Source organism: Caloenas nicobarica, chromosome 18 (assembly GCF_036013445.1).
Source record: "Caloenas nicobarica isolate bCalNic1 chromosome 18, bCalNic1.hap1, whole genome shotgun sequence".
NCBI lineage: Eukaryota > Metazoa > Chordata > Aves > Columbiformes > Columbidae > Caloenas > Caloenas nicobarica.
The window spans coordinates 5,539,326-5,564,027 of record NC_088262.1 but is presented as its reverse complement, the minus strand read 5'-3'; the positions used below and the strand labels follow the sequence as shown (position 1 = coordinate 5,564,027).

At 51.7% G+C, this 24,702-nt stretch overlaps 1 protein-coding gene across 1 annotated transcript in view; it reads right to left on the bottom strand.

Annotated features, from left to right (window-relative positions):
• Positions 1 to 24,702, bottom strand: part of CACNA1G (calcium voltage-gated channel subunit alpha1 G) — a 139,757-nt gene that overhangs the window by 92,936 nt on the left and 22,119 nt on the right. The window contains exons 2-3 of the mRNA XM_065648103.1: positions 5,392 to 5,503; positions 4,812 to 4,945 (exon numbers count right to left, since the gene is read on the bottom strand). Coding sequence (XP_065504175.1) covers positions 4,812 to 4,945; positions 5,392 to 5,484 — 227 coding nt within the window. The 5' untranslated portion in view covers positions 5,485 to 5,503. The remainder of the gene's footprint in view (positions 1 to 4,811; positions 4,946 to 5,391; positions 5,504 to 24,702) is intronic.

Sequence of the window (24,702 nt, the reverse complement as noted above, 5' to 3'; positions counted from 1 at the left end):
CAGCAAGGCCTGCAGGCAGGGCAGCGTCCCCAGGAGCTGCCGGCAAGAGATAGGCTCACTTTTGGAAACCTTTTAATGCTGAATAAATGTGAGCCTATAGGCACCCTTTATCTACAAAGCACAGCAATCAGTGGACAATTTTAAGCCATCAGTGTTGGAAAAGACAAGGGGAAATTTTTTAGGCAGCGTTGTATCTTCAGACAGCTGGAAGGAAATTTCCTCCCAGCCCTTCCTGCCTCCGCCGTGCTCAGCTTTTGCTCAGGAGCTGCTTTTTAAGCCTCGAAAGTCTCACCTTATTCGTGGGTGTTGCTTAATTTTAAAAATACTCATTTTAATCAAGCTGCACAGAATAAAAAAGAATAGCACTGGAGGTGGCATGAGCCCCGCAGCTGCTGGATCCGGCTGCACAGAGGCACCATGTGTCCCAGGCAGGACACTTGAGTAATGAGGCTTTTGAAGTAGCAGCAAGTTCAGCTGAAGAACTTAAAGAAATGAAATACTTCTCTTTAAAAAGAATCCTAAAACTTAAAAAAAATACCAAAGTCTTTTCACAGGTGGGTTTGCGCCAGCTGAGCTGCAGGGGAAGCTGCTGAGGGGTTTCTTTTACCCGGCAGGTTCCTGTGAGTCAGGGACGCAGCTTGCTCGGGATTTTGAACCCCTGGAGGTTTGCAATCAAGAGTATCAGATTGATGTGGTTCTGCCACCTCTGCCTGGAGCAAAGAACACCTAATTCTGGATGAGCCAGGACACAGCGGGGCCCCAGGAAGAGGCTCCTGGCTCCCAGAACACTTGCACCTACCTCGAAAAGCACTGGAGAGAGGCGGGATCCCTGGAGAGGGTTTGGTGCAGCTTTCACTGCAGCTCAAAGGGGCCGCAGCTATGATTGCACATTGGGTAATTGTGTGTGCAAATCGGCCACTTACACGGGCAATTACCCCACGGCACTAATGATGCCCAGGCAGCGCCAAGGGCACTGTGCATCCGCATCTCCAAGGTGCTGCTCCTCAGTGTGAAAGGGATCAATATAGGCAGAGGTTATGAAAAAGCAACATTCACTCCTGCCTTTTTTTTTTTTTTTTCATGGGATGAAGGGACTAATCCATGGGGGAAGAACAGCCTTTGCCCACAGTGGCAGCGGGAGGCTGCAGCAGGGACCCCCATGGGCAGCCCCATGCCAGTGCTTTCTTCCCTATATCTGAACCAGGGAGTTGCAACAGCCCCTTGATCAGCATCATCATCTTTACCCCAATTTCTGAGCTCAAGCTCTTTTCAGAAACCACCTGGTGCTTTTGTTTGAGAAGGAGCAGGGATGGAGTGGGGCATCCCTTTCTCTCCTGGCACTTATGAGCACAGCAAGGCTTCCTGCAACATATCGCATCCCTGAAATTCAGCACTCAAAACCAGGAGGGAGTAAGACATCCTTAAGGGATGAACATTAGAAGAAGTGCTCAGGAAGCAAAGATTAAAAGAAATGGCATTTCTGTGTCTGTAGAAAGCAGCCTGCCAAGCACCTCCAGCCCCAGCTCCTCTCAAATTATAAGCAAAGTGTTCCAGAAGTGTTTAACTTTCCTACAAAGTCCTTTAAGAGGCTGGTTACCGTTACAATGAACAAAGCACAAACAGGACTCCAAGCACTTGGCCAAACAACTGACTGAGCCTGGAGTAACCACAGACCCGCTCAACTCAAACACGGGTGATGCACAGCCCTCCTCGGGGCAACAGAAATGCAGGCACGGACCCAGAGCCCTGCTGGACCCTGTGCCTAGAGAAGGCAGAGAGGAACCCTGTAAGCTCTTACACCGCCAAATTATCCTCTGATTTAAAGCTTCTCCTTGGAAAATAATTAACCTTTGGGGAGGGGTTGTTGTTTTGGGGTTGGTATTTTTTTTGGTGAGGATGGTTTAAAGCACAACTCAGTCCACAGCGTTGCAGAGGTTCAAGGAAGTCCTTATCTGACTAAAGTCAAAACAAGCTGATGACTTGCAAGCTGGTGGGACCGCAGCAAATTGGCTGAGGCTGTGGATGGCTCCAGCTGAGGAGCAGACGGATCTCAACTTGTGTCTATCCTCTTCCCACAGATTGAGCAGTGAAGGGGTCCCTGCGCCCTGCCCAGAGCAGGGGGAGGCAAAGCGGGTGCTGGGTCCTGGAGCAGCCAGGGACACAGCAGATCAGGGCACATCTCCATCCCACAGCTCTGGTTCACCAGCCCGAGCCTCAGTCAGCACTTAACTGTAAATGTTTCTGCATATTTTCAGATATAAACAATCGTTCATGCTTGATACTTCAGCATCTTACACTGGGAGAGGTTGAAATCATATTGAATCGTCTTGAGAGGGCGAGAGCTGGCTTGCAATGCCTGTTAACCTTCAAGTGTTCTCTTAAAAGTTAACTCCCCAAATCCTCTTCTTTAAAATAACACAACATAATGATGTCATTCATCACTTTTTTCCTTCCCTTTTCCCCATGCAACTCCGTAACCTACAGCCAAAGCCACGTTTCACTAAGCTGAGTTTTGATCATACAGCGCTATTCTCATCTCCAGCAAGTTTTCCTGTAATTACAGAGATGTGTTGCAGACATTACACACTCTGCAATTAGCGCTAATTGCATTACATTGTCACAAAGAAGTCATTTACTCTCCATGAGCTCATGAGATTGCTCTGGACAGTTTAACAGAGCTGAGAACTATTTAATGGCACGTCACAAAAGTGGCCGGCATCGCAACGGGGGCGAGAACAGCACCGAGCGGCTCTCCCAGCCTTCTGCGAGTGCCAGATTTGGGGCAAACACACACAAAAAAAGGTTTCTCTGTAATCTCAATCTCCGTCAGGTCCAGAAACTTCTCAAGGAACTTGGAGGGTGAACTACTGGCTGAAGCCCTTATGCAAGACCTACACAAAAATGTGACACACTTTATTGGTTATTTAGCAAATACAGCGGGGATCTGAGCATCGCCCCAGCACACCCTCTCCTCCATGGCCACTGCTCAGCTCTGGCCCATTTCCTCACATCATGCACCCGCTCGGAGACAAGATGCTCCATGTCGAGCTCAGCTTGTCCCTCACTCCCGTGCTCTGGATGCTCGTTGGGGTAACTTGCCCTGTGTGGGAACTGCAGAGCTGTACTCAAGGGCCACCAGCAGATTTTCCCTCCGTCTTGTTGGGATTTGACCCTGCACTGCTTTTTCCTCTGATCCTCACTGTGTATTTTGCCTACATCTTTAATCGAGGAGAATGCAGCACTCGGGATGGATGGGCGAGGGCTGGAGGAGAGCGCAAGGGTGCGAAAGGGAGCAGAGAAAGCAGCTGGGGAAGGAGAGGCTCCAGTTTGTATTTAAGTTCGATCCTTTGTCAGCCGAATTGGTTTTGACGAGGCCCAGATGGGAGCAGTTCATGCACACAAAGGAAAGGCCCATCATTTAGCGAGAGGCAAAGCCAACCTGGCAGGAGTCACGGGAGCGGTCAAGCTGCAAGGCTGCAAAACCTCTACAGCAAATAAATGTCTCCACGCATCGGGGATGCGGGAAGCGGCTGTGGCAGAGGGCAGCTCTGGTTCTTCATCACAATTAATTCAAATACAATGAATAACAAAGAAGAAGAAATAAATAATACACAGCGTGGCTTCAGCAGGCACCAGCCCCTGGCTGTGCTGCTGATGTTTACAACCCTAACAGAGCCGGTCAGACCCGGGGTCCTATCTTGTGCAACATCCCATTGCTGCAGCCCCTAACGCTGCTCAGACACTTCAGGAGGAAACTTTGAGCCCTCTCCTACCCCGAGAAGCCAGAGGCTGGTGCAGCTGGAACACACGAGCTTGATGCATCCTGCAGAAGTTGGGTTCACTGAGATGGTTACAGCTCTTGGCCTTTCTGCTCCTCCATCTCTGCCTCCAGCCTGGGTCTGGAGCCTCGCTACACCTTTTGGCTTCTGCAGCACCCTGTGGCAATGAGTTTCCCAGGCCAAGGATGTGCTGGGAGACCTGGCACCTCCTTACTGGTTTTACCAGGCCACTGCTTTGGTTCTATCAGCTGCCTGGCAGAGGTATGTGCCATGGCCCTGTGGGGCTGGTGATGGACCATAAACAAAGCCCACCAAGGTGTTGCCCCTTCATGGGGCACACAAAACCCCTGCAGGTAAACAGCTCAGCTGGGAGGTTCCACTGCTCCTTTCCAGGAAAATCCAGTAAATTTGATCTCTAGCTCTATCAAAAGAGGAAAAACCCACTGTTTTCCCAAAGGACTTTGGACTCTTAGAGCAGGGAGGGGAGACAAGGGCCAGCGAGCGATTCGTGTGTCAGAGAAACTCAGCTCGCTGGCCAGGGGCCAGAGACTTTTCATGTGGATTCCCAGTCTCCGCCAGGAGACTCGTGGGTGCTGGAAGAGCCTTTAATTCAAACCAGGTGCCTCTGAAAGGAAAACACTCAAAAAGGCGAACTTGGTCGCTTTCCCTCAAAAAAAAAAAAAAAAGTATAACAATGAGTGCAATCACGCACATTTCAGTGAGCTATCCTCCCTGGCACGCCGCTTCGTGCTCCCAACCGCCCGCTGAGCCACCTTGCCTGATGGAAACTGAAACCACCAATGAGGCTGGAGGGAGAAAAGCCAAGTTCAATGCCAGCGAGGAGCCCCAGGGCATGGGCTGGCCCAAATCCAAAAGTCAGGATGGGCAATGCTGACATCACCCGAAGCCCAGCAAACCCTCAACCTCCACTGCTGCAAACCAGCTGCTCCCCAAATCCAATGCTTGCCAAGCGATGCCATGAATGACAACAGAGAAGCACAGGGAGAGGGGCACCTGCAGTGCTGGGCTTACCCTGCGATGACAATGAAGAAGTCCAGGCGGTTCCATGTGTCTCCCAAATAGCATTTCTTCCCAAAAATCCCCAGCGCGATCATCTTAACGATCATTTCCACGGCGAAGAAGGCAAAGATGAAATCATCGAAGCTCTGCAAAAGAAAAGAAAGGAGGAGGGATGCTCCTACATTGTTTCACACTCACACCAGGGAGGGATTAGAGACCTGAGTCCAATAAGGTCTCCTCTTGCACCACACCAGGGGCTAAAAACCCCAGGCAGAGGCAGCACTGGGAGCAGCCCCGTGTCTTCCCCCAACCCAGATGGGCCAACAGCACCCACAGTGCTGGGATAAAGGGACAAGTTTGTTTTGGGTTCTGCTTTCACTCTAAACTCAATGGTTAACCCTTCCCAAGCTCTCCAAGCAAAGGTTGGCTACATTGGGGTCAGCACAGCCTGTCAGGGGCTTTGCCTGGTGACACCAAGCACCAAAATCAGCATTTTTTAAGTGCTGGCAGGATAGGCAGTGTGGACAGGACCCAGGGAGCCAGCTCTGCCACAGCTCAGTCCATCCCGCTCCCCATCGACCCCAGACCGTACCTGGAGGATGCGGCAGCGCGGCGAGTCACAGGCGATGTCCTCGCAGGGGTGGAACATGCCCAGCGTCACGCAGTTGAGCAGGATCACCAGCATGCTCACCCGCTCGAACCACCTGCACCGCATCCCGTCAAGGAAGAAACAGACCCAGAGAAGCATCCACAAGTGGACACCGCTGAATCAGAAAGGTTACTCTAGTCTTTAAAGCAAGGCGCATGCCAGCTTCTCTAGGTTAGATATTATCTAGTTTTGCAGGGAAGGCTCACCTGCTGTTCAGATACCTTCATGGCAAACCCATGGCATGTTCTACTCATTGACATCAGTGGCTACGGTTAATATGAAAACCGCTATAAAATGAAAGTTGCATGGTGAGAGTGCTGATGTGATGGATTAAAAAATTAAATTAAAAGAACGATATCAACTTTTAGGAAAAAACAAAACAAAACAACACAACTCCACACCATTAATTTCCTCTCCTAGCATTTTACAGAAAAGCACTTTAACAATATTACAATTTTCTATTAGCCACGTCACGGCTTGTCCCAGGGGCATTTCCCTGAAGTCACCACTTGAACTTTTCATTCACAGTCCAAATTAAGCCCGTCAAAACCATTAGCTGACTGCCCAAAAGCCTTAAGACTGTGAGGGCCAGCAGAGTCCATCCCCTGCCCCAACTGCTGCCTCTTGGAGAAATTTTAAAGAGCTGAGCTGCCAGGACAGACTGTGGATGCTGTTACTTTGGGGGCAGAACAAAGTGCGCTGCTGCAGCAAATCCTTCTAGGGATGGCTCAAACCTGGTACCCAAATTCTGCATCCTTCCAGGCGGCATTTCCAGCCTGGGACACAGAGATGTGAACTCCAAGAGCCGATACAACGCGGTGCCAGGGTTATTTTCTAGCCTAGCATGGCAAACACCCCATCGGCTGTCGCGACGCACAGGCAGCCAGGGCCACGCTCCTGCCTGGGTGCAGGCAGCAGCTTCCAGGCTCCGGGAAAATCATCATAGCCCTTGTCAGACAAGAGCTTTCGCTACAAGGCGGTGGCAGGCGGTGTTTGGGAGCCCGTGCTGCCGCGTTATCTGGCTGGGGAAGAAGAAGGTGGGGATGAATCAGCAGGTGCCTCCCCAGCGGGTGCGCAGGGCTGGAGCTGGCAGCTCCTGCCACCCATCGGGGTGAATTCCTGGGAAATCACATGGGGCTGAGTCACAGCTTGGTCGTCGGAAATCTGGATCTTTTTAATCGGAAGAAATGTTTACAAGATATCGGGATAGACATTCCGACTGTCAGGACGGGGCTGTGGGCTGGAATATTTAGCCCAAATATAGCACTGCAGGGCAGGCATGGGGGACGGCTGCCGGGGAGGACCCGCAGGCGTTCTCTGGCTTGGGGGGCTGGAAAGCATCCCTCTGCAGAGCCAGCAATGTCCATGGCTCTGCCAGACCTCTGCAAAACCCTTGAGGCTATAAAGAATTTTAAAAAACCCCTGTAAGATCCCCAAAGGGAGACTACAAGGGCTGTGTGAGATATTCAGCAGGGAAGCAGGGTGGCTTGGGAGCAGCTTGGTGGGTCAGAACCCACGGAGACAGATGGATGGTTCCCCAAACAGGCTGATCTTCATGCAAATTCTTTCGTGATGGTGGAGAAGACCCTGCACTGGGGCTGGGTCTCCTCTGTGCGTTCCATCTCAGGAGGGGAAGGGGATCTGGGGAGCAGAAAGGGGTTTTATTTGCTGATGGCAGGCTTTTTTTCCCCAGTTTTAACTTCAGATCCACTTATCAGCACATCACTCCCTCAAGCAAATACATTTCAGTCCAATATAACACTTCACCCTGATTAAATATTCCCAGGACAGGGACCCTGGCAGTGCTGAGGGCAGTATGTTAATATGCAGCTGATAGATCAGAAGGTTGCAGGGAGAGTTATTTTATTTTTTTGCCTTACTTTTTTTTTCCAGCTGAATGAAACTTCAAGCTCTTTCTTCTGCTAATGGGATTTTCAGCGGCGCACAAAGTGCTGATGGCTACGGCTTTGTGCCGACCCTGCTTTGAGCCCAGAGGCTGACAAAGGGAAACTCTTCAATTAGCCAGAGCAGAAGGTGCTTTATTGAAACGGCGCTTGCTGCCGCTGCGTGGGCAGGGAAGGGGCAAAGGGGCTTTGGGAAGCATCGAAGACAGTGCTGGTCCTCGGCCAGCAGCTGGGGCGAGGAGGAGGAGGAGGAGAGGGAGGAGGAAGAGAAGGCGGCGAAGGGCAGCGGTGGCACTGCCGTTGCCCCTTGCCCTGGCACTCAGCTGAGCCCACAGTCCGTGCTCTGAGAGAGAAATATTTGCCAGGAATGGAGCTGGCACTGGGGAGTCCTGCCTGCTCCTTGCACCGAGCAGGCAGGGAGTGTGTTTAAAACCGATCAATAATAGGGTCCGCATGCACACCCCATCTGCTCCATCCCACAGGTGTCAGAGTCCCCACTTTTCAGAGTCACCTGCTCACCCCAGCTTATTCTCAAAAATCCACATTTTTTACCATCAACTTAGTTGAGGCAGAGAGACAAAATGCTCACAGGTTCTTCTCAATTAAAACAAAAATCTTGTTTCTGCCACACAGAAATATCCAGTAACACTTTTGTTGTAACTTGACTCTTAAAATTCATAAGATAAAAAGCATTAAAAAAAAAAGGAAAATATGCAGAGGTCTCTCACGTGCTACAAACAGGAGTCTTTGCACAGAGCAAGAGCCCTCAGCCCCTTCTCAGCACGAGCGATCCCCGTGCTACCTGCCTGCACTCAGCAGAGCCCGACCTTTTGTAATTAAGAGGCAACAGCCCCAGATTCAATTAGCCAGTGCTACCCAGCTTAATATAATCAAACCAGAAAGATATTGCATTATGCTTGCTATGATTTAGTTGCAGAAGTTTGGATCAAATTCACCAGCAAGTGAATTAAGTGAGAAGCTGTTGCTCGAGGGCAGCAGCAACCCAGAGGATGACGGGCATGATGCTCGGTCCACCAGCATCCCAGGTTCTCCCCATCGAGTCGGGGCACACACACGGCTCCTGGTGCTCCTCGGGAATGGGGGGAGTGGGCACCACCGTGCCACAGCATCACCCGGCCCCAGAGATGGTGGTGCCTTCACTGGGGGAATGTCAGGCACCCACACCGATGGCCAAGTCAGTAACAGAGAGCAGCATTTGAGTTCAGAAAAGGACAATGAAGATGGGGAAGGGTCTGGAGCACAAGTGTGATGGGGAACAGCTGAGGGTCCTGGGGGGTTCAGCCTGGAGAACAGGAGCTGATCTCTGAACTGCCTGAAAGGAGGTTTGAGCAAGAAGGGGTTTGGTCTCTTCTCCCAAGTAACAAGTGACAGGATGAGAGGAAACAGTCTCGTGTTGCACCAGGGGAGGTTCAGATTGGATATTGGGAAAAATTTCTTCCTGGAAAGGGTTGTCAGGCACTGGAACAGGCTGCCCAGGGCAGTGGTGGAGTCACCATCCCTGGAGCGTTTGAAAAGATGCAGAGATGAGGTTCTTAAGGACATGGTTTAGTGCCAGGGTTGGGTTAACAGTTGGACTCTATGATCTTGAGGGTCTCTTCCAACCAATTCGACTCTACGCTTTACAGGGATAGGTGCTGTTTTATGAGATTAATATATATTTCTTCCTTTAATGCACTGCTACTCTCAGGCGGCTTTGGCCATTCCTCCTCTCCTCCTTCCCTGCATCCATGTCCTCTCTGGCTCTTTCCCTGAGCTCTTATCCAGCTCTCCCTAAGCAGCCCCGATGCTCCAGAGCAACTTGCTGCTGTCCTGCCACCACTAGGAGCTGTGGTGGAACCCCTCAAAAGCACAGCCAAGGTGATGGGGAGTGGGACTCCATGGACAAGGTGGGGACCAGCTCCCGGGCAGCACCAGGGGCTGCGAGTTTGTATCCTACAATAAAATCCAACCATAGAAATGCATCGAACTGCCTGGATCTGGCCAGGTGACACCTCAGCTCTGCTCCCTGTTGCCTGGGGCAAGGAGAGGTCATTTGGACACAGGGGCCATGGCCACAATCGAGTCCCCCATCACCACTTGCAGTCATTTCTCTTCTGCCTTCACTCTCTGGGACAGCGGCTGGTATTTGACAAATGTGCCGAAAGCGCTGGCAAAGCCTGGAAAAAATTTTGTGCAAATGCAATGTGAAAATTGGGTTGAAATGACAGCCTTCCCCTGCAGTGTCACCAAGACCCACCAGCTTAGGAGTGACACTGGGATAAGCTGCAGACGTTAATGAGAGCGGAGTTTTAGGCTTCATTCATATCATCAATTCCAGAAATAGCCCCTTTGACAGGAGCATAATGGCACTTCCAGGGTCTGGCCTTTTGGGGGGTGGGAGGAGGCAGGGACTAGAATTCTAAAACATTAATTCAGGCCGTTCGCAAGGGAAGTTAAAAGTCCTCAGAATTAATCTGCCTCACGGATGGAAATAATAACCCCTTCCCAGCTCCACCTCCAACTGCACCAGGCCAGCAGGAAAAGGCTCTTAATGTCATGTCCAGCTGAAAGGTTACAGGAGTCCCATCACAATCCTTGACATTTAATTGGATTTTTTTTTTTTTCCCTATCATCCTTTGAAAGCAAAACCAGCACCCATCTTTTGCTTTTAGCACTTGCAGGAAGCATCTGCATCCCCTTGGATGCTCCATGCCAGAGGTGCTCCCAGAGCATCTTTACCCGGTAAATCCACTTGCCTGGCTCACAGCTGGCAAGGACCTGCCCCAGTGGGATCCTGACACGGTCTCTGTCACCCAGGTTTGCCCTCCCAGGGGCTTTTCCAGCCGCGGTACCTCCCCTCCCTCCAGGTAACACAAGAGTGGGATGAAGCAGGGAAGATGCGGCAGGTTTACAGCCCTTCCCGCAGCATCGCACTGACAGCAAAACCGCTTTTTCCTGGCAGGGTGGACAACCCTCTGCGAGCACAGCAGCCCCGGGCGCACTCCGTGCATGTGTGTGATGGAGCACACGCCTCCTGCCCCACGATCCGCAGGGATTCCTGCCAGGAGAGCCCGTTCCTGGAAAGCAAAGCCAAGGGTGCTCCAGTGGGGCTGCAGCAAAGAGGTTTAAAAATTCAAAACATTACTCAGAGAGCATTTCCATCCCAGGCCGCCACATCTGGCAGCACAAACACACGCTACCAGGAGCTGACACAACCTCTCTTAGCCCGGCATAGCCTTGACGTCCCTGTTCACAGGCTCTGAGTTAGGAAAAAGCCAGCCAGGGAGCATCTCTGCCTCATCACTGCTCTGCAAAACCGCTTCTCTCACAGCACAGACAGACCCAGGAGATGATTTTAATTCATGCAGCTTCACAATTAAACCTGGGAAACCAAAACAGGGCGATTATTCATGCCAGCATTTTTGAGAAATTTCATCTCTAATTTATTTTCCCTTGCAGATGTTCACAGGGATGTGCCGGCGGCTGCTTCCCTCTGCTGTGGAACAGCCGCACACTGCTCCTGTCTCACCCATACCATGGCCACACCATGGTCCCCAAAGCTCCCGTAATGCACAACGGCAAATATAAAGCCCAAAAGAAGAGGGAAAAGGGGATTTTGCAGAGTAGTCATCTTTTTGTTTTTCTCCCAAAGATTTAAAAACTGCCCTGTCTGCTGCAGGTAGGAGATGCAGCTGCCTCTCAAGGGGGATGTGGGATTTGCTCAGCAGTGCAGAGGAACCCTGCTCAGCCACCCAGGTGACGAAGCAAAGAATGATGCTGTATTTAGAGGGGATGAAGCTTGATTAAAAAAAAAAATGTTTTGTCAAAAAAAACTCCTGACGATGTCCTTATTTGCTTCACTGTTATGGAATTGTTTCCCCATAACCTTTTAGATTTGTACTTTAAGGTTTTTTTTTTTTTCTCAGCAACAAAAAGGATTTAAAATCTTATTGCTTAAAGAGAAGGAAAAAAAAAAAAAAGAGAAGATAAAAAAAATCCTGCAAGCTGAGTGTCTTGCATAATCTCTGAACTTCAGGAGCTGGAGCTTTTAAGAAAAGCCCTGCATATCACTTGCAATTAACTTCTGAACTGGGAGTTGGGAGGGCTCAGCTGCTGGCAGCCCAGCCTTGGGACCAGCACCTGGGAGGATGGGTGCTTTAAAAAAATAAAATAAAATGTCAAGCCAGAGCACTTCAGGCTGAATTTATTCTGGCTTCTTGTCCCAGTCCTTCCTTCCTCCTCATGCCTGTCTTGGTATCACAGAGCAGAGAACAACAGAAAAAACACAGCCCAAAAATGCCCGGTTCTCAGCCTCCGCACCAGCCACCACCTCCCATGACGGACCCCGGGGATGTGCTCCCTCCATCAGCTCACACGTGGCATTAATGAAGATGTTGTTGTGAGCAGTAAAATCCTTCCTAATGGACTCCTCCTCTGCAGGAGGGACCTGGGGTTACCCATTAAAATACACTAAATGTGCCAAAACCGGTGCTCAATAATATATTTAAGACCTTATTTCCCACCACGCCTTATGAAGTGCATAGTGGATAGACACTTAACCCCCAAATATATATATTTTTAAACTTGCTGGCTGTAAATTGTCCCTTAATAGCACCTCAAAGCTCAGCAGAGCAGAAGAGCAGCAGGACTGGCTGCTCACTGGGACAATCCACAACACCCAGTGTTTCCACCCCTGTCACGATGTGCAGCCCCAGTCGGGAGGAAAACCTACAGAAACCCCAGTAAATGCTGCAACATGGACAGATGCTTCTTCCCCTCATGCTCACACAAAAAATACACCTTGTGCAGAGTCGCCAGAGACTCCTCCATTTCATTAAGGCACTTGGGATATTTGGGATACTATTAAGTTTCTAATGGCCCTGATCTGGCTCACTGTACTTCTCAAGACAAAAACTGTTATGCAAGGCTTCCTAAACAAGTTGCAGCAAAATCTTTGTAACATCCTACACCGACACATAGTTGGGATATGTCACATATTTGTCTTATTTTGTTCCTTCTTTGTCCTTTTTTTAGTCTCCTTCTACTTTTTTCCCCCTTGGAAGTACGCTGGTTCCCATGGTAACAGTGATGTTATGGGTATGGACAGAGCTTCAGTGACGTCCACAATTTCAGTATAAAAGCGGATTTATGTAACAGTTGGTGAAATGAAGACGTGGAAGAGATGGCTCTGCATGATCACACGTGTGGCATTCAGGGGTGCTGCACTGGCCGGGTGGGTTCACACGGAGCAGGAAAGAATGAGAGGGCAAAGCAGAGAGGAGGAGATCCCAGACACATGGGAAGGTAGATCAGGATAAAACTTGCCCTAAACTTATATATATATTTTTGTAAATTTTTTTTTAAATTCTCTATAGTTATTTATATATTAATATGTTCCCATGGAGAGCATCCCTCGCCCTGCACTGCTGGAGGGCAGATGGGGGACCAAGGTACCAACCCCAGGCACAGAAAACCTCCTCCCGTTACTGACCCAGGAGGTGAAGGAGGGCACTGAGTCCTCGCTGCTGACCCAAATGTCAGCCCGGACAGAGGCCACTGCCTTCAGGGCCAGAAAAAGAGATTCCCCCTGAGCCGGACCTCCCCACACGGGAAAGGGGAGCTTTGCTGGGAGTCTCCTACAAACTTCAAAGCCTGAGCAAAACAGGCACATTTTGTCTGTTTCATGAGCCTGTGATTTAAATCTCTTCCTAGGGCAGTGCACAGATGGAGGGGATGTCTCTCCTCCTCCTCCACCATTGGTCCCCTAGGAAGAAGCCTGAACAGCTTCCAAAATGAGACATTGCCATGCCCAGAGACACACCAACTCGAATTCCCCCTCTCCCCGCAGAGGCTTCGCTGGCAGGCACCACGCCACATGGAGCCAACCCCCCACCAAAAATCAATGTATTAATAAAGCCGAGGAAGCGACAGGCTGATTATAAAGCCACTCCATCCCAGGGATGTGCTGGTGAGAACAAGCCTGCGCTAATTGTCCTGGCAGCTTCTCCGCTTCCCTTACCATCCCCAACACGCTCTGAGAAGCCTTGATGAGCTTTTTGCTCCTGCCACTGCTGGGCTAACCCCCCTTGGGCAAGAAAACCCTGCGCCCATCCCTGCAGACCCCAAATGTTCCCTGTGGAGCTGAAATATTCCCTGTGAGCATCAACAATCCATCTGGCGCAGGTGATACGGGCTTTCTGCCTCCCTCTGCACCCCTGGGGACCGCTCTCTCCTCTCCAAGCCACATCCCACTGAGGGATGAGTTGCAGCCCCCTCAAACTCCTGAGACCCCCCCAAGCTGTCAGCAGGAGCTCGAACCCAATCCCAGCCTATTAAAAATACACGAGGCAAGTGCATGAAAGATTCAGCCTGAGCAGGGGATGTCAGCAGCTGCAGCAGGGAGCACGGCAGAGGGGACGGCTCTGCAGGGTCAACAGCAGCCGCTAATTAATTCAGCGCTTCTCTAATCGCCCGAACGAGTGGGTGGCAGGATGGCACGGAGAGCGGCACGGAGATGCAGTAACCAGGCAATGACCACAAAAGCCGGGAAAACCTGGGAGAGGCGGCAATTCCAGCCCGTCCTGGCGTTCGCTGCAGCGATCCAGGCTGCAGCTGGAGCTCGGGCAGAGGGAATTCCCTCTGCTGACTGAGGGCCAGGGGAAACCTCAGCGGGAAGAGCTGTTAGCAAGGAGCTGGGATGCGAGCAAGCTAAACAAATCAGCTCCATCTCCATCTCAGATGCACGACCAACTGGTTTCTACCTCCATGCCCCTCCCACAGCCCGTTCCCGTCCATCTGCAGACACCTGGGCAAGGGACGAGGGATGCTTGCGGGTGAGATTTTAGAGACAGGGAGATCGGGGCAGGAGGGATGGACCAAAGAGACCACCCCCCGCAGCAGCAGAGCATCCCACCCCAGGGCACAGCCCTCGCCGGGCAGCTGCCAGACCCACAAAGACATCACCAAGATCTCCAGAAAGGCAAAGAGACACAGGGGCATTTCAAAACACCCTTCCATCTGCCCTCTACCACCACACAGGGAAATGTGACCACCGCACTGAGGTCAATGCCTTTCAAGCTTTTTAGAGAAGGTCACACTCTGAGTTTTGCCCATCTGCTTGCTACAAATGGGTAGCCTGGGGCTCAGCAGCGGAAAAGGGGAGAGATGGGGCAGATGCAGCCTGATTTCTGGCTGCACCAGCTCCAGAGTGAGCCGAAAGCACCCGGTGCTCAGCCACACCTGCTGCAGCTGGGTCCTTCGCCTTCCCAGCTGCTATTTTAATTGCAGAAGGGTACAGGCTCAAAGCCTCTGAGGAAACCTGGCCAAGTCTTGCAAAAAGCTCAGAGGACGAGTCCAAGGATGAACACAGCATCATTTCAACCCTATGGACCAGCGCAGGGCTGGAGGGACCCGTATCGCTGTTTCTGGAGGATGCGAACACCTTAACACCAGTTAAAGCAGAGTTGTGGGGTGCAGACCTTGTGTTCCCACACGTTCTCTCTTTCCCTCCACCAGCACCAGTGTCCTACCCTGCCATGGGGACACAGGCCAGGCTCCCTGGAGCTTCTCAGGGCAACGCCTGGGATGTTGTGATAGCAAGGAAAACCAAGGTGACAGTCTCCTTTGGGGAAAACCTTTCCCTGGGCACCAGCAGGAGCCCAGCCCTTTCCACTTAATGGTTTGCATTAGCAAACACTGGGTATAACTTTCCATGCAAAGCTTTACTGAAGAAACACAGCTTTGGGGCAACTGAAACTACCCGCAAATTTTTGTTTATGTTTGCTGACCTGGTTTCAAGCTGGGGAAGAAAAATATTAAAAACATTATGTTTACAGAGTCTGAATATGATGACTATTTTCCAACTCGCCTGCTTCAATGTTTCACTTAGAAACAGAGTCAACATTTGCTTTGTTAAAAAAACCCATCAACATAAAATACATTATTTTGTTGCAGGTTAAGTACTTAATTAGACAGGAACCATCTTACATACTTTGGATTTCGAAGTCTATGATCGCAAAAAAAAAAAAGAAAAAGAATGTTTTTCAGCATAAGCAACGCAGAGCTTTCACAGTGGGAAAGAGAATTAAGAAGATCCTTATGCAGGGGGGAAATGAAGATAGAAGCCACCTCAGCCCCAAATCTGCTGGTTTTTCCCCCATATGGATGAAGTTGCTCCTGCCTGCACACAGGGAGGAAGCAGCCAGTTCAAGACAGCAGTGGGTGATGCTCGGGGGCAGCATCTCTGCATGATGCTGGAGCCACCGGCCGTGCCCGCACTGCTGCGCCTGACTCTGTTCTTCAGGTGCCGACAAGGAACATTCGTCTGCATGAACTGAAACATCTCGACGTCACGTCAAAATACCGCAGCGACTAAATGTGACTAAAAGCCGTCACGGGCGCAGGGTTGATGCGAAACGACGGGGCGCAGCAAGATGCAGAGCTGCCGCGGGGAGAAGGAGCTGGAGCACACTGGGGGGGGGTCGGGCAGGGCTTGCTCCCCGTGCCTGCCCATGAGCCCAGTCTAATTGCTCCCTGCATGCAAATCCATGGCTGGGAACTCATCAATTAGCATCTCACTGGCAGAGGAGGAGGAGAGACGTGGCAGAGGGAGGAAGGCAGGGTTGGGACGGTGCTCAGCATGCCCTGCTGCGGAGCTGAGCTCTGCTGTTGCACTTCTGTGGGCATGTTAGGAGATGTCACCCCAAAACGCCTCCCAGCGTTGGGTGCCCACGTAGCTACAGCCCAGCCCAAAACGGGGCAAAACCAGCTTAAAAGCAGGACTCACCCCACACACTCCAGCCCAAAACTACGCAGAAATGCTACCGGCAGCACAAGCGATGGCAGGTTGGGACAGCCCAGCAGAAGCCCTATAGCAGCACAAACTCCAGCACCGCTTGCTGCTGAGCTCTCAGTGCAGACGTACCAACCCACAACCAGTTTGAAAGTCACGGAGTCTCCTGATATCCAGCCATCCCCCAACCCAGCGTATAATTATGGGTTCAAGGTGCAAAAGTCACCTGCAAGGCTTACCAGGCAGCAGAGGGGACACGGTGCAAAGCCAGTCCTTTGGTTTGGCACACCAGAAACACCATGGTCATTCTTTAGCTCCAGCTCTGGACTCTAATCTCAGATTCTTTTTTAATTTCTGTGGGGTTTTTTGGTGTTTTTTTGTTTTACTTTGCCCCCCTCTCTGGATGTGACTCATCCTCAGGCGCATCTCCAGCCAGCAGCGCGCTGCTCCTGATGAGCTGCTATTGATTTACTCCATGTGCGGACAAGCTTATTGGGAATAAGGGCGCCTTGTTCTTGTTCTGGGATCCACGTGTCTCTATGCACATGGAGTTAATTAAGAGCAAGCTCCATGTGGAGGCAAGCCCTCATCAAGCCCCAGGACCTAATGAAGGCGCACAGCCCACTGCAGCCCAGACCAGGCACCTTCCACATCTCGCGCCCCAGGGCCTGAGTGATGCTTGGGGGATGTGATCGGAGCACTGGGGTTGGGATGCTGGCCCTGGGGAAGCACCCTGTACCCCTGCCCAAACACAAAATGGGTCCCCCAAAGCCTTTCAAAGGGCAGCTCCTCCCAGGCAGCACCGCGCTCCGGCAGGAGGCTGTAATGGGAGCAAAGCGCCCTTTAAAAATTAATGTGGAAGAAAAGAATTTCCACAAAATAAAAATTGCAGTTTCTTTTCCATTAATAACATATTACAAGGCTTGCTAAAGAGGCTGCAGGCTCCAGCTCTTGCCCTTCGCTGTCCTGTCTCCCTCTCCATCAGAGCCTCGCCGTCCCCTCCTGCTCCCCCTGCACTTTTTACTGCTGTTCTCTGCAGCAAAATCTCTCTGAAATGGCAGAGGAAGCCCAAACTTCCCCACCTCAGCCCATCACTGATAACTCTCCAATCCTGTGTGATTTCATCGTCTGCCCTCTAATGCAGAATGGATGTTCTAATTCTAACTAATAAAGCGAAAAGCAAGAAAAAAGCTGAAAATGAAGCCATCAGGCACGGGACTGATCTGTGTTTGTCTTCTTCCTAATTCCATTATTGCTTTGAAACGAGATCTAGATATTACTGTTCCCTCATTAACAGCTGCTCCAGTTTCCCTCTGAACCCCAGAGACTGGGCCCTAATGAATCACACAGTCTGAAGAAGGGGTTTTTAACCACAACAACATGGAAACTCAGATCAGAGCATCTCACGGTGCTAATATTTATCTTTTCTCCAAGCCTGCAAGGAGACAAGATATTTTGGCAGAGGAGAGGAGGTGCAGAAGCACATGCATGCATGCACGGAGTGGGACATGGCCACTTTCAGGCACTCACAATCCATTTACACCTCATAAAATTCTCATTGCTTTTGCCTGGAACAAGCGCAGTGACCGCACCAACCCTTATTAAAAATGCCAGAATATTCTGCAGCAGCCGGCTGGGGTTCTGCTGTCCCGCACGGTGCAGATTCCTCACACTACAGGAGCGCTTGATGCTGGGGAGGGAAGCACTTGCTTGCAACTGGGGGTGTCAAATGCCTCCTCTTATGGTGCAGGAGATTTTGGGGTGATTTTGGTCTCCTCTTCAACACTGCCAGCTACAACCAACTCGAGCCCCTCGGAGCCCTGCCCTTCCCGTGTCCCTGTACAGGGCAGCGCACTCAGATGTCTCCACTCTTCTTCCTGAATGCTGAGCTAGAAGAAAAACAGCCCTGAGGCCTCTCGATGAATACATTCAAGCAGGACAGTCTAGGGAAACCTCTCCAGCCCTTAGCCCAGCGCCACAGGCAGAAGCATCACCCGGGTGCTGCCCGCAGCACAGGCGCAGGCAGGGGCTGCCAGGTTTTCCTGCCTGCACCTCTCCCAGCCGAGGAGGGGACAGGGGACACCTCAGCACTTCATTTCCCCACGTGCATCCCATACTGAAGGGCCAGGGGATCCCATCACCCCCCTGAGACGTTCCCAGCCCTGTGCCTGCTCCAACCTTCCTGCCTTTGGCTGCGAACAGTCGCTCCGACCGTGCTCAAGTGCTCCGGGTACGGCGAGCACTGCCAGCAAATACATTAGCGAGAACAAAGCTGGAGGGAAGGAGATCAGCTTTGTGCATCTTGCCGGGCTGCTTTTCTCCTGCCTCCCCTCTTGGCAACTGTAAATAAGGAGGACGGAGCCGGATTAGAGGGTACCGTCCTGATCAAGGGTACTTCTGCTCGTCCTAATTCATTTTCCCCTGATTTAACCTTTCCCACCCCATCTGTGCTGCAGCCAGGATTCCTGTCACCCAGAGTGCCAGCGGGCCAGGAGGTGCCTTTTGGACATACTGGGGAGGTGACATCTCTAAATGAGAAGAGAGCAAAGGTGGGGGAGTTTCCCATGAGAGCAGCTGAGGGAAACTGCTCCAAAATGGGGAATGAGCAAAAAAAAAAATTAGGCATGGGGCCACCAAGCAGCAAGTGGAAAGCGAAATGCAAAAACCTGGAGTGCCTTTTTCCCCATCAGCACCACTGGGTACCCAGCACCCTGCTTGTGCTGTGGGCAAATATCCACCCAGCACGCTGCCCGCACCGCAGCTCCCCAGGATGAGCAGTCAAAGCTTGACTTCTGCAAGCATTTCACTGTTTATTCCTGGGGAGACTGACCCCAGAGACCTGACAGACTGCTCAGCTAGGCGAGATCGTATTTTCCTTCCAAGGGGTTTTGCTTCACATTGGGCAGCAGCAGGACAGGGGGCAGAGCAGCAGCTTCAGCCTTGCCCCTCACTGCTGAGGAAGATGGTCCATGGGCTGCCAAAAGCATCCCAGAGCCAATTCCTCATCTGAAGAGATGCTTGGGTTAACACAGGTGCTTCGGTTACCTCGCTTTCCTCTTTCCCTCCACCACTCCTTATTGCTAAACAAATTTCAGAGGTTTGGGTGTGATAATAGGGGCTAAAAAGCCTTTTTTCCACACCTGGAAGGACCCAGACCCCATCCCCTGGCACTACCGAGGGACCTGAACTCAGTGGCCTAAAGCAAGGCTGCCTCAAACAGCAACTCTTTATCTAAATTTCTTTGAACTTCAGAGAAAAATCAATTCTTCTCTCGTTAGCTACATCGTCTACTCCCAGATCTTAGCAAGGCTCGCAGTGGCAGATCACAGAATCACAGAATCACAGAATGTTAGGGATTGGAAGGGACCTCAAAAAGATCATCTAGTCCAATCCCCCTGCCAGAGCAGGAAAACTTAGGTGAGGTTACACAGGAAGGCGTCCAGGCGGGTTTTGAATGTCTCCAGAGAAGGAGAATCCACAACCCCCCTGGGCAGCCCGTTCCAGTGCTCTGTCACCCTCACTGAGAAGAAGTTTCTTCTCACATTTAAGTGGAACCTCTTGTGTTCCAGCTTGAACCCATTACCCCTTGTCTTACTGTTGGTTGTCACCGAGAAGAGCCTAGCTCCATCCTCGTGACACCCACCCTTTATATATTTATAAACATTAATGAGGTCACCCCTCAGTCTCCTCTTCTCCAAGCTAAAGAGACCCAGCTCCCTCAGCCTTTCCTCATAAGGGAGATGCTCCACTCCCTTAATCATCTTCGTGGCCCTGCGCTGGACTCTCTCCAGCAGTTCCCTGTCCTTCTTGAACTGAGGGGCCCAGAACTGGACACAATATTCCAGATGAGGTCTCACCAGGGCAGAGTAGAGGGGAAGGAGAACCTCTCTGGACCTACTAACCACCCCCCTTCTAATACACCCCAGGATGCCATTGGCCTTCTTGGCCACAAGGGCACAGTGCTGGCTCATGGTCATCCTGCTGTCCACCAGGACCCCCAGGTCCCTTTCCCCTACACTGCTCTCTAATAGGTCATTCCCCAACCTGTACTGGAACCTGGGGTTGTTCCTGCCCAGATGCAAGACTCTACATTTCCCCTTGTTATATTTCATTAAATTTTTCCCCGCCCAACTCTCCAGCCTGTCCAGATCTCGCTGGATGGCAGCACAGCCCTCTGGCGTGTCAGCCACTCCTCCCAGCTTGGTGTCATCAGCAAACTTGCTGATAGTACACTCAATTCCCTCATCCAAGTCATTGATGAATATATTGAACAGTATTGGTCCCAGAACTGACCCTTGAGGCACTCCACTAGATACAGGCCTCCAACCAGACTCCGCCCCATTGATCACAACTCTCTGGCTTCTCTCCTTCAGCCAGTTTGCAGTCCACCTCACTACCCGATCATCCAGTCCACACTTCCTCAGTTTTGCCGTGAGGATGCTGTGGGAGACGGTGTCAAATGCTTTGCTGAAGTCAAGGTAGACCACATCCACTGCTCTGCCATCGTCAATCCACCTTGTTACGTCTTCATAAAAGGCTATGAGGTTGGTCAAACACGACTTCCCCTTGGTGAAGCCATGTTGACTGTCCCTGATGACCCTCTTATCCTTGATATGTCTTAAGATGGCACCAAGGATAAGGTGTTCCATCACTTTCCCAGGGATGGAGGTGAGGCTGACCGGTCTATAGTTGCCCGGGTCCTCCTTCTTGCCCTTTTTGAAGACCGGAGTGACATTTGCTTTCCTCCAGTCCTCAGGCACCTCTCCCGTTTCCCAAGACTTGGCAAAGATGATGGAGAGCGGTCCAGCAATGACTTCAGCCAGCTCCCTCAGCACCCGCGGGTGGGTGAAGGGAAGAGAAGATGAAGGGAAGGAGGCTCCCTCTCCAGACCCAGGCCACCTTTGCAGACCTACAGAGCCAGACTTGTTCCAGGTTTCACCCTGGAGACTTGACCAGCAGTCTATTAAAATCAGGCCATTTGTTTAGGTGCTTAGATCTGGACTTCAAATGGCTAAAATTAGCCGTGAAAGTTGCGCTTTCCTGGCTTTCTCATCCCATGCCTCAGTTTCTAAAACCAGGGAAGAAAAGAGCAATTATTTCTCTCCAACCCTTTCAAAAGCACTTGGAGATCTTCGGATGACAGTGCCATTTGGTACAGACGTATTCATTATTCTTCCCCTCCATAGAGCAGTGTTAAATCTTTCTCCATATAAAGTCATTTTCTAAATTAGGTAAAGACGGTGAGTTTTGCGCTGAGCACATGTGGGTATTTTTATAAAATGTTTAAAACTTCTTGTCTGACTTTTCCTTCCCTTGAAGGACAAAGTACTGAATTAAACCCTTCTGTGACCCTGTTTCATTTCACCCTCGAGGACTTCTCAGTAAGACTTTGCCAAAAAGTAACATTAGCAAGTTCGCTTTATTGCGGATAATAAATGGCAGAGTTTGGGTTCGCACGCTGCTTGGGCTTAGTAAGAAGAGAGGGGACGAGGATGTTCCGGGACAGCCCCAGAGGGTTTAAGGCATCGCTTTTGCTACCCAGATCCAGACAGGCGAGTCCACCCGAATCCCACAGGAATCGCTGTCACAGACGGAACCTCCAGCTCATCTCCAGTTTCCATCCCTGCCTCATTCTGCTCCACTCGAAACGCTGCCAAAGCGGCTGTGAGGCTGCTGGCTCCGCTCCCCAAAATGTGTCCCATGGCAGAGAAAGCGGTGGGGGGTCCCAGGCTGCCAGATGCTCTGCCCTCCCCGCTGGCACCCAGACAGGCAGGACTGGGTGTCCCCAAATCTCCCCTGGGTCAAGCTGGGGACAGGCACCCTCCCACAGAGGATGAAACTGCAAGGTTAACCCTTGGAGAGCCCTCCTAAGGAGGGGATTATTTCCTGGGAGAAGGGGGCTATATCACCGGTAGCTACACAGAGATGAGATAGATCAGCCCTTTCCCTCCAGCACTCCACTAGGAAATCATAGAATCATTTCAGTTAGAAGAGACCCTCAGGATCATCGAGTCCAACCATAACCTAAGCTAAGTCTAGCACTAAACCATGTCCCTAAGAACCTTGTCTAAAGGCCTTCTAAACCCCTCCAGGGATGGTGACTCCACCACTGCCCTGGGCAGCCTGTGCCAATGCCTGACAACCCCTTCCGTGAAGAATTTTTTCCTAATATCCAATCTAAACCTCCCCTGGTGCAACTTGAGGCCATTTCCTCTTGTTCAATCACTTGCTACTTGGAAGAAGAGTCCAACACTCTCTGTGCCACAACCTCCTTTCAGGCAGTTGCAGACAGTGATAAGGTCTCCCCTCTGCCTCCTTTTCTCCAGGCTGAACAGCCCCAGCTCCCTCATAAGGAGCCAGAGGAGCGCGCAGGGGAACCCTGGCCCCTTTGCACGCAGGAAACAAGACGAGATCAGGTCCTAGGAGAGGAAAACTAGGAGGACAGAAAGGAAAAGAGGGAGGTGGCACTGGATCTGCCGGGTGCCAGCTCGGAGAATGGAAGCATTTCCACCAGCTTCGGAGCCACAGCCCAAAGCGCGTACAGATCCTGAGCCCACACAGCAAACATGGGAAAGGTCACCCTGCTCAAGCCCAGTCAGCCTGAGCAAAGCCACTGCTGTGTCAACAGGGTAAAGGTTTGAGCTGAACCAAAATAAAAGACATTGATGCCAAGAAATGTGCCTGTGCGGCGACCTGTGAAGGTTTGGTGTCTCAACCGTAGTGGTTGGAAGAGGTGGTCATCGGGGATGCTGAGCTGCTGAGCTTTTGGACAGCAAACCAGCCCCTTTGGCTCTCCCTGTAATGCTGCTGTACCAGAAACATGCTCGGCAGAGCCCAGCCCAGCTCCCAAGAACTTGGTCTGGTGGAGAATCCTCCAAACCCGCCGTTCCCAGGGAGCTGGCTGCGCTGCGGGACCCCTCGGGAGGCTTTGATGGGGCTCGTGGCGCCAGAAGCAGCACAGCCATCAGCTCCAGATGTGCCTGCCGGCGATGGAGATGCTGGGAGCAGGGACTGGGAACCCCTTTGACCCCTGGCAATGGAACAAACGGCTGCAGCAACAAAAGCAACTGGGTGGGACGCACAGGAGCCGGGACCGGGTGATGCTCCCTCCCCGCAGCCGAGCCCTGCTCTGCCTCCCACCACTCGCCCCTGCAGTTCTGTCTTGGCACCGCAGTTTTTGGGGCTCCGCACAGTGCCCCAGCTTCCTCTGGGAACAGGGACAACCCCTGCAGCCACAAAATGTGACCCAATGCACCGGGAGGAAGGCACCCACAGAGCCCCAAGAGACACAGTACAGGGACAGAGGATGGCCAGCACTAGCCCTGGTATCCTAAAACTGAAGCAAAAGTTTCTTATCCTCCAAAACTACTTCCTGCACTTAAATTTCTGTTATTTTTAACCTTGCTGATGCATTATAAATATCCATCGGGTCTGGTGCTTGCCTCCCAAGCCAGCCACTGCGGGTTTGTGCTCCAGCTGGGCAAACTTTATGGCTTTACTTTTCCAAGAGACGATCCAAAACCTTGGAGAGGAGCCAGAGAAGGGCCTGACCCGCAGGGAGAGGCCAAGGGAACCAGAGCTGCCCCGTGGGGCTGCGGGGTCAGGAGGTGCCGGGACTGTCCCCAGCCGGAGATGAAGGGGTCACTGGCAATTTGCCACGCGTGGGTGGGAGAACGGGTCCAGTGGGGGATATTTCCCAGGAAATCCAGGCTTCTCCCATGGAGAGCACCCCAAAAATGCATTCGTGTGCACACTTTAGTCTTTCTTGCCCAAATTTACCCCAGTTTCAGGTGCTGAGCTGCTGGCTCCCAGCCAGGTGCCCAGTTTTCTGAGGATGGAGCCAACAGGCAGCAGCGCGGGTGCAGACAGGGCAGCAAACATTGGTGGGGCTCCATGTCACCATCACAGCCCTAAGCAAGGCTCCTCAGGGTCTGCACGGCACAGGTGAAAACCCAGGGGCCGGGCAGCAGACCAGCAAGCAGGGACAATGTGGTAAGCGTCAGAGATGCTCACACCTAGGGACAGTCACACCCACGCTGCAGGACATGCTAAGGGGACATCATCTTCCCCAGCCCGTGTGCCAAGGCACAGGGAGGGATGGGCACGGGCTACTCAGCCTTTTCCATGGCCTCTGTCCCCCTCCAGCACCCCCAGGGCAAGCAGAACCCCCCGGGGCATTGGGGGGCTGCAGCACGGCACTGGCTCCCACTGCCATTTTCCTGTCCCCTATCCGCTCGGCAAAGGTCGCTCCAGTGTTCTGGGCAATTGTTCTTGCAATCTGCAAGCAAGAGATTAAAACCTTCCTGCTCAGCAGACGTGTGCAGCAGAGGAATTAAAAAAAAAAAAAAAAACAGTTACCCTGGGAAGAGCCTTTATTCCAGCTGCTCCAAGGCGTGAAGCCAGCCTGGCTCTGCAGGGCTCCCGGCACGGTCCCCACTGCGCTGCGGCCACATCCCTCCCGGTCCAGGGGGTCTCCGCTCGGGCAGGATGGAGGAACAGCAGACTTTTCATTTTTTAGCAGCTTGGAAACTTTTCCTAGTGGAAGGTTCCCCAAAGCGC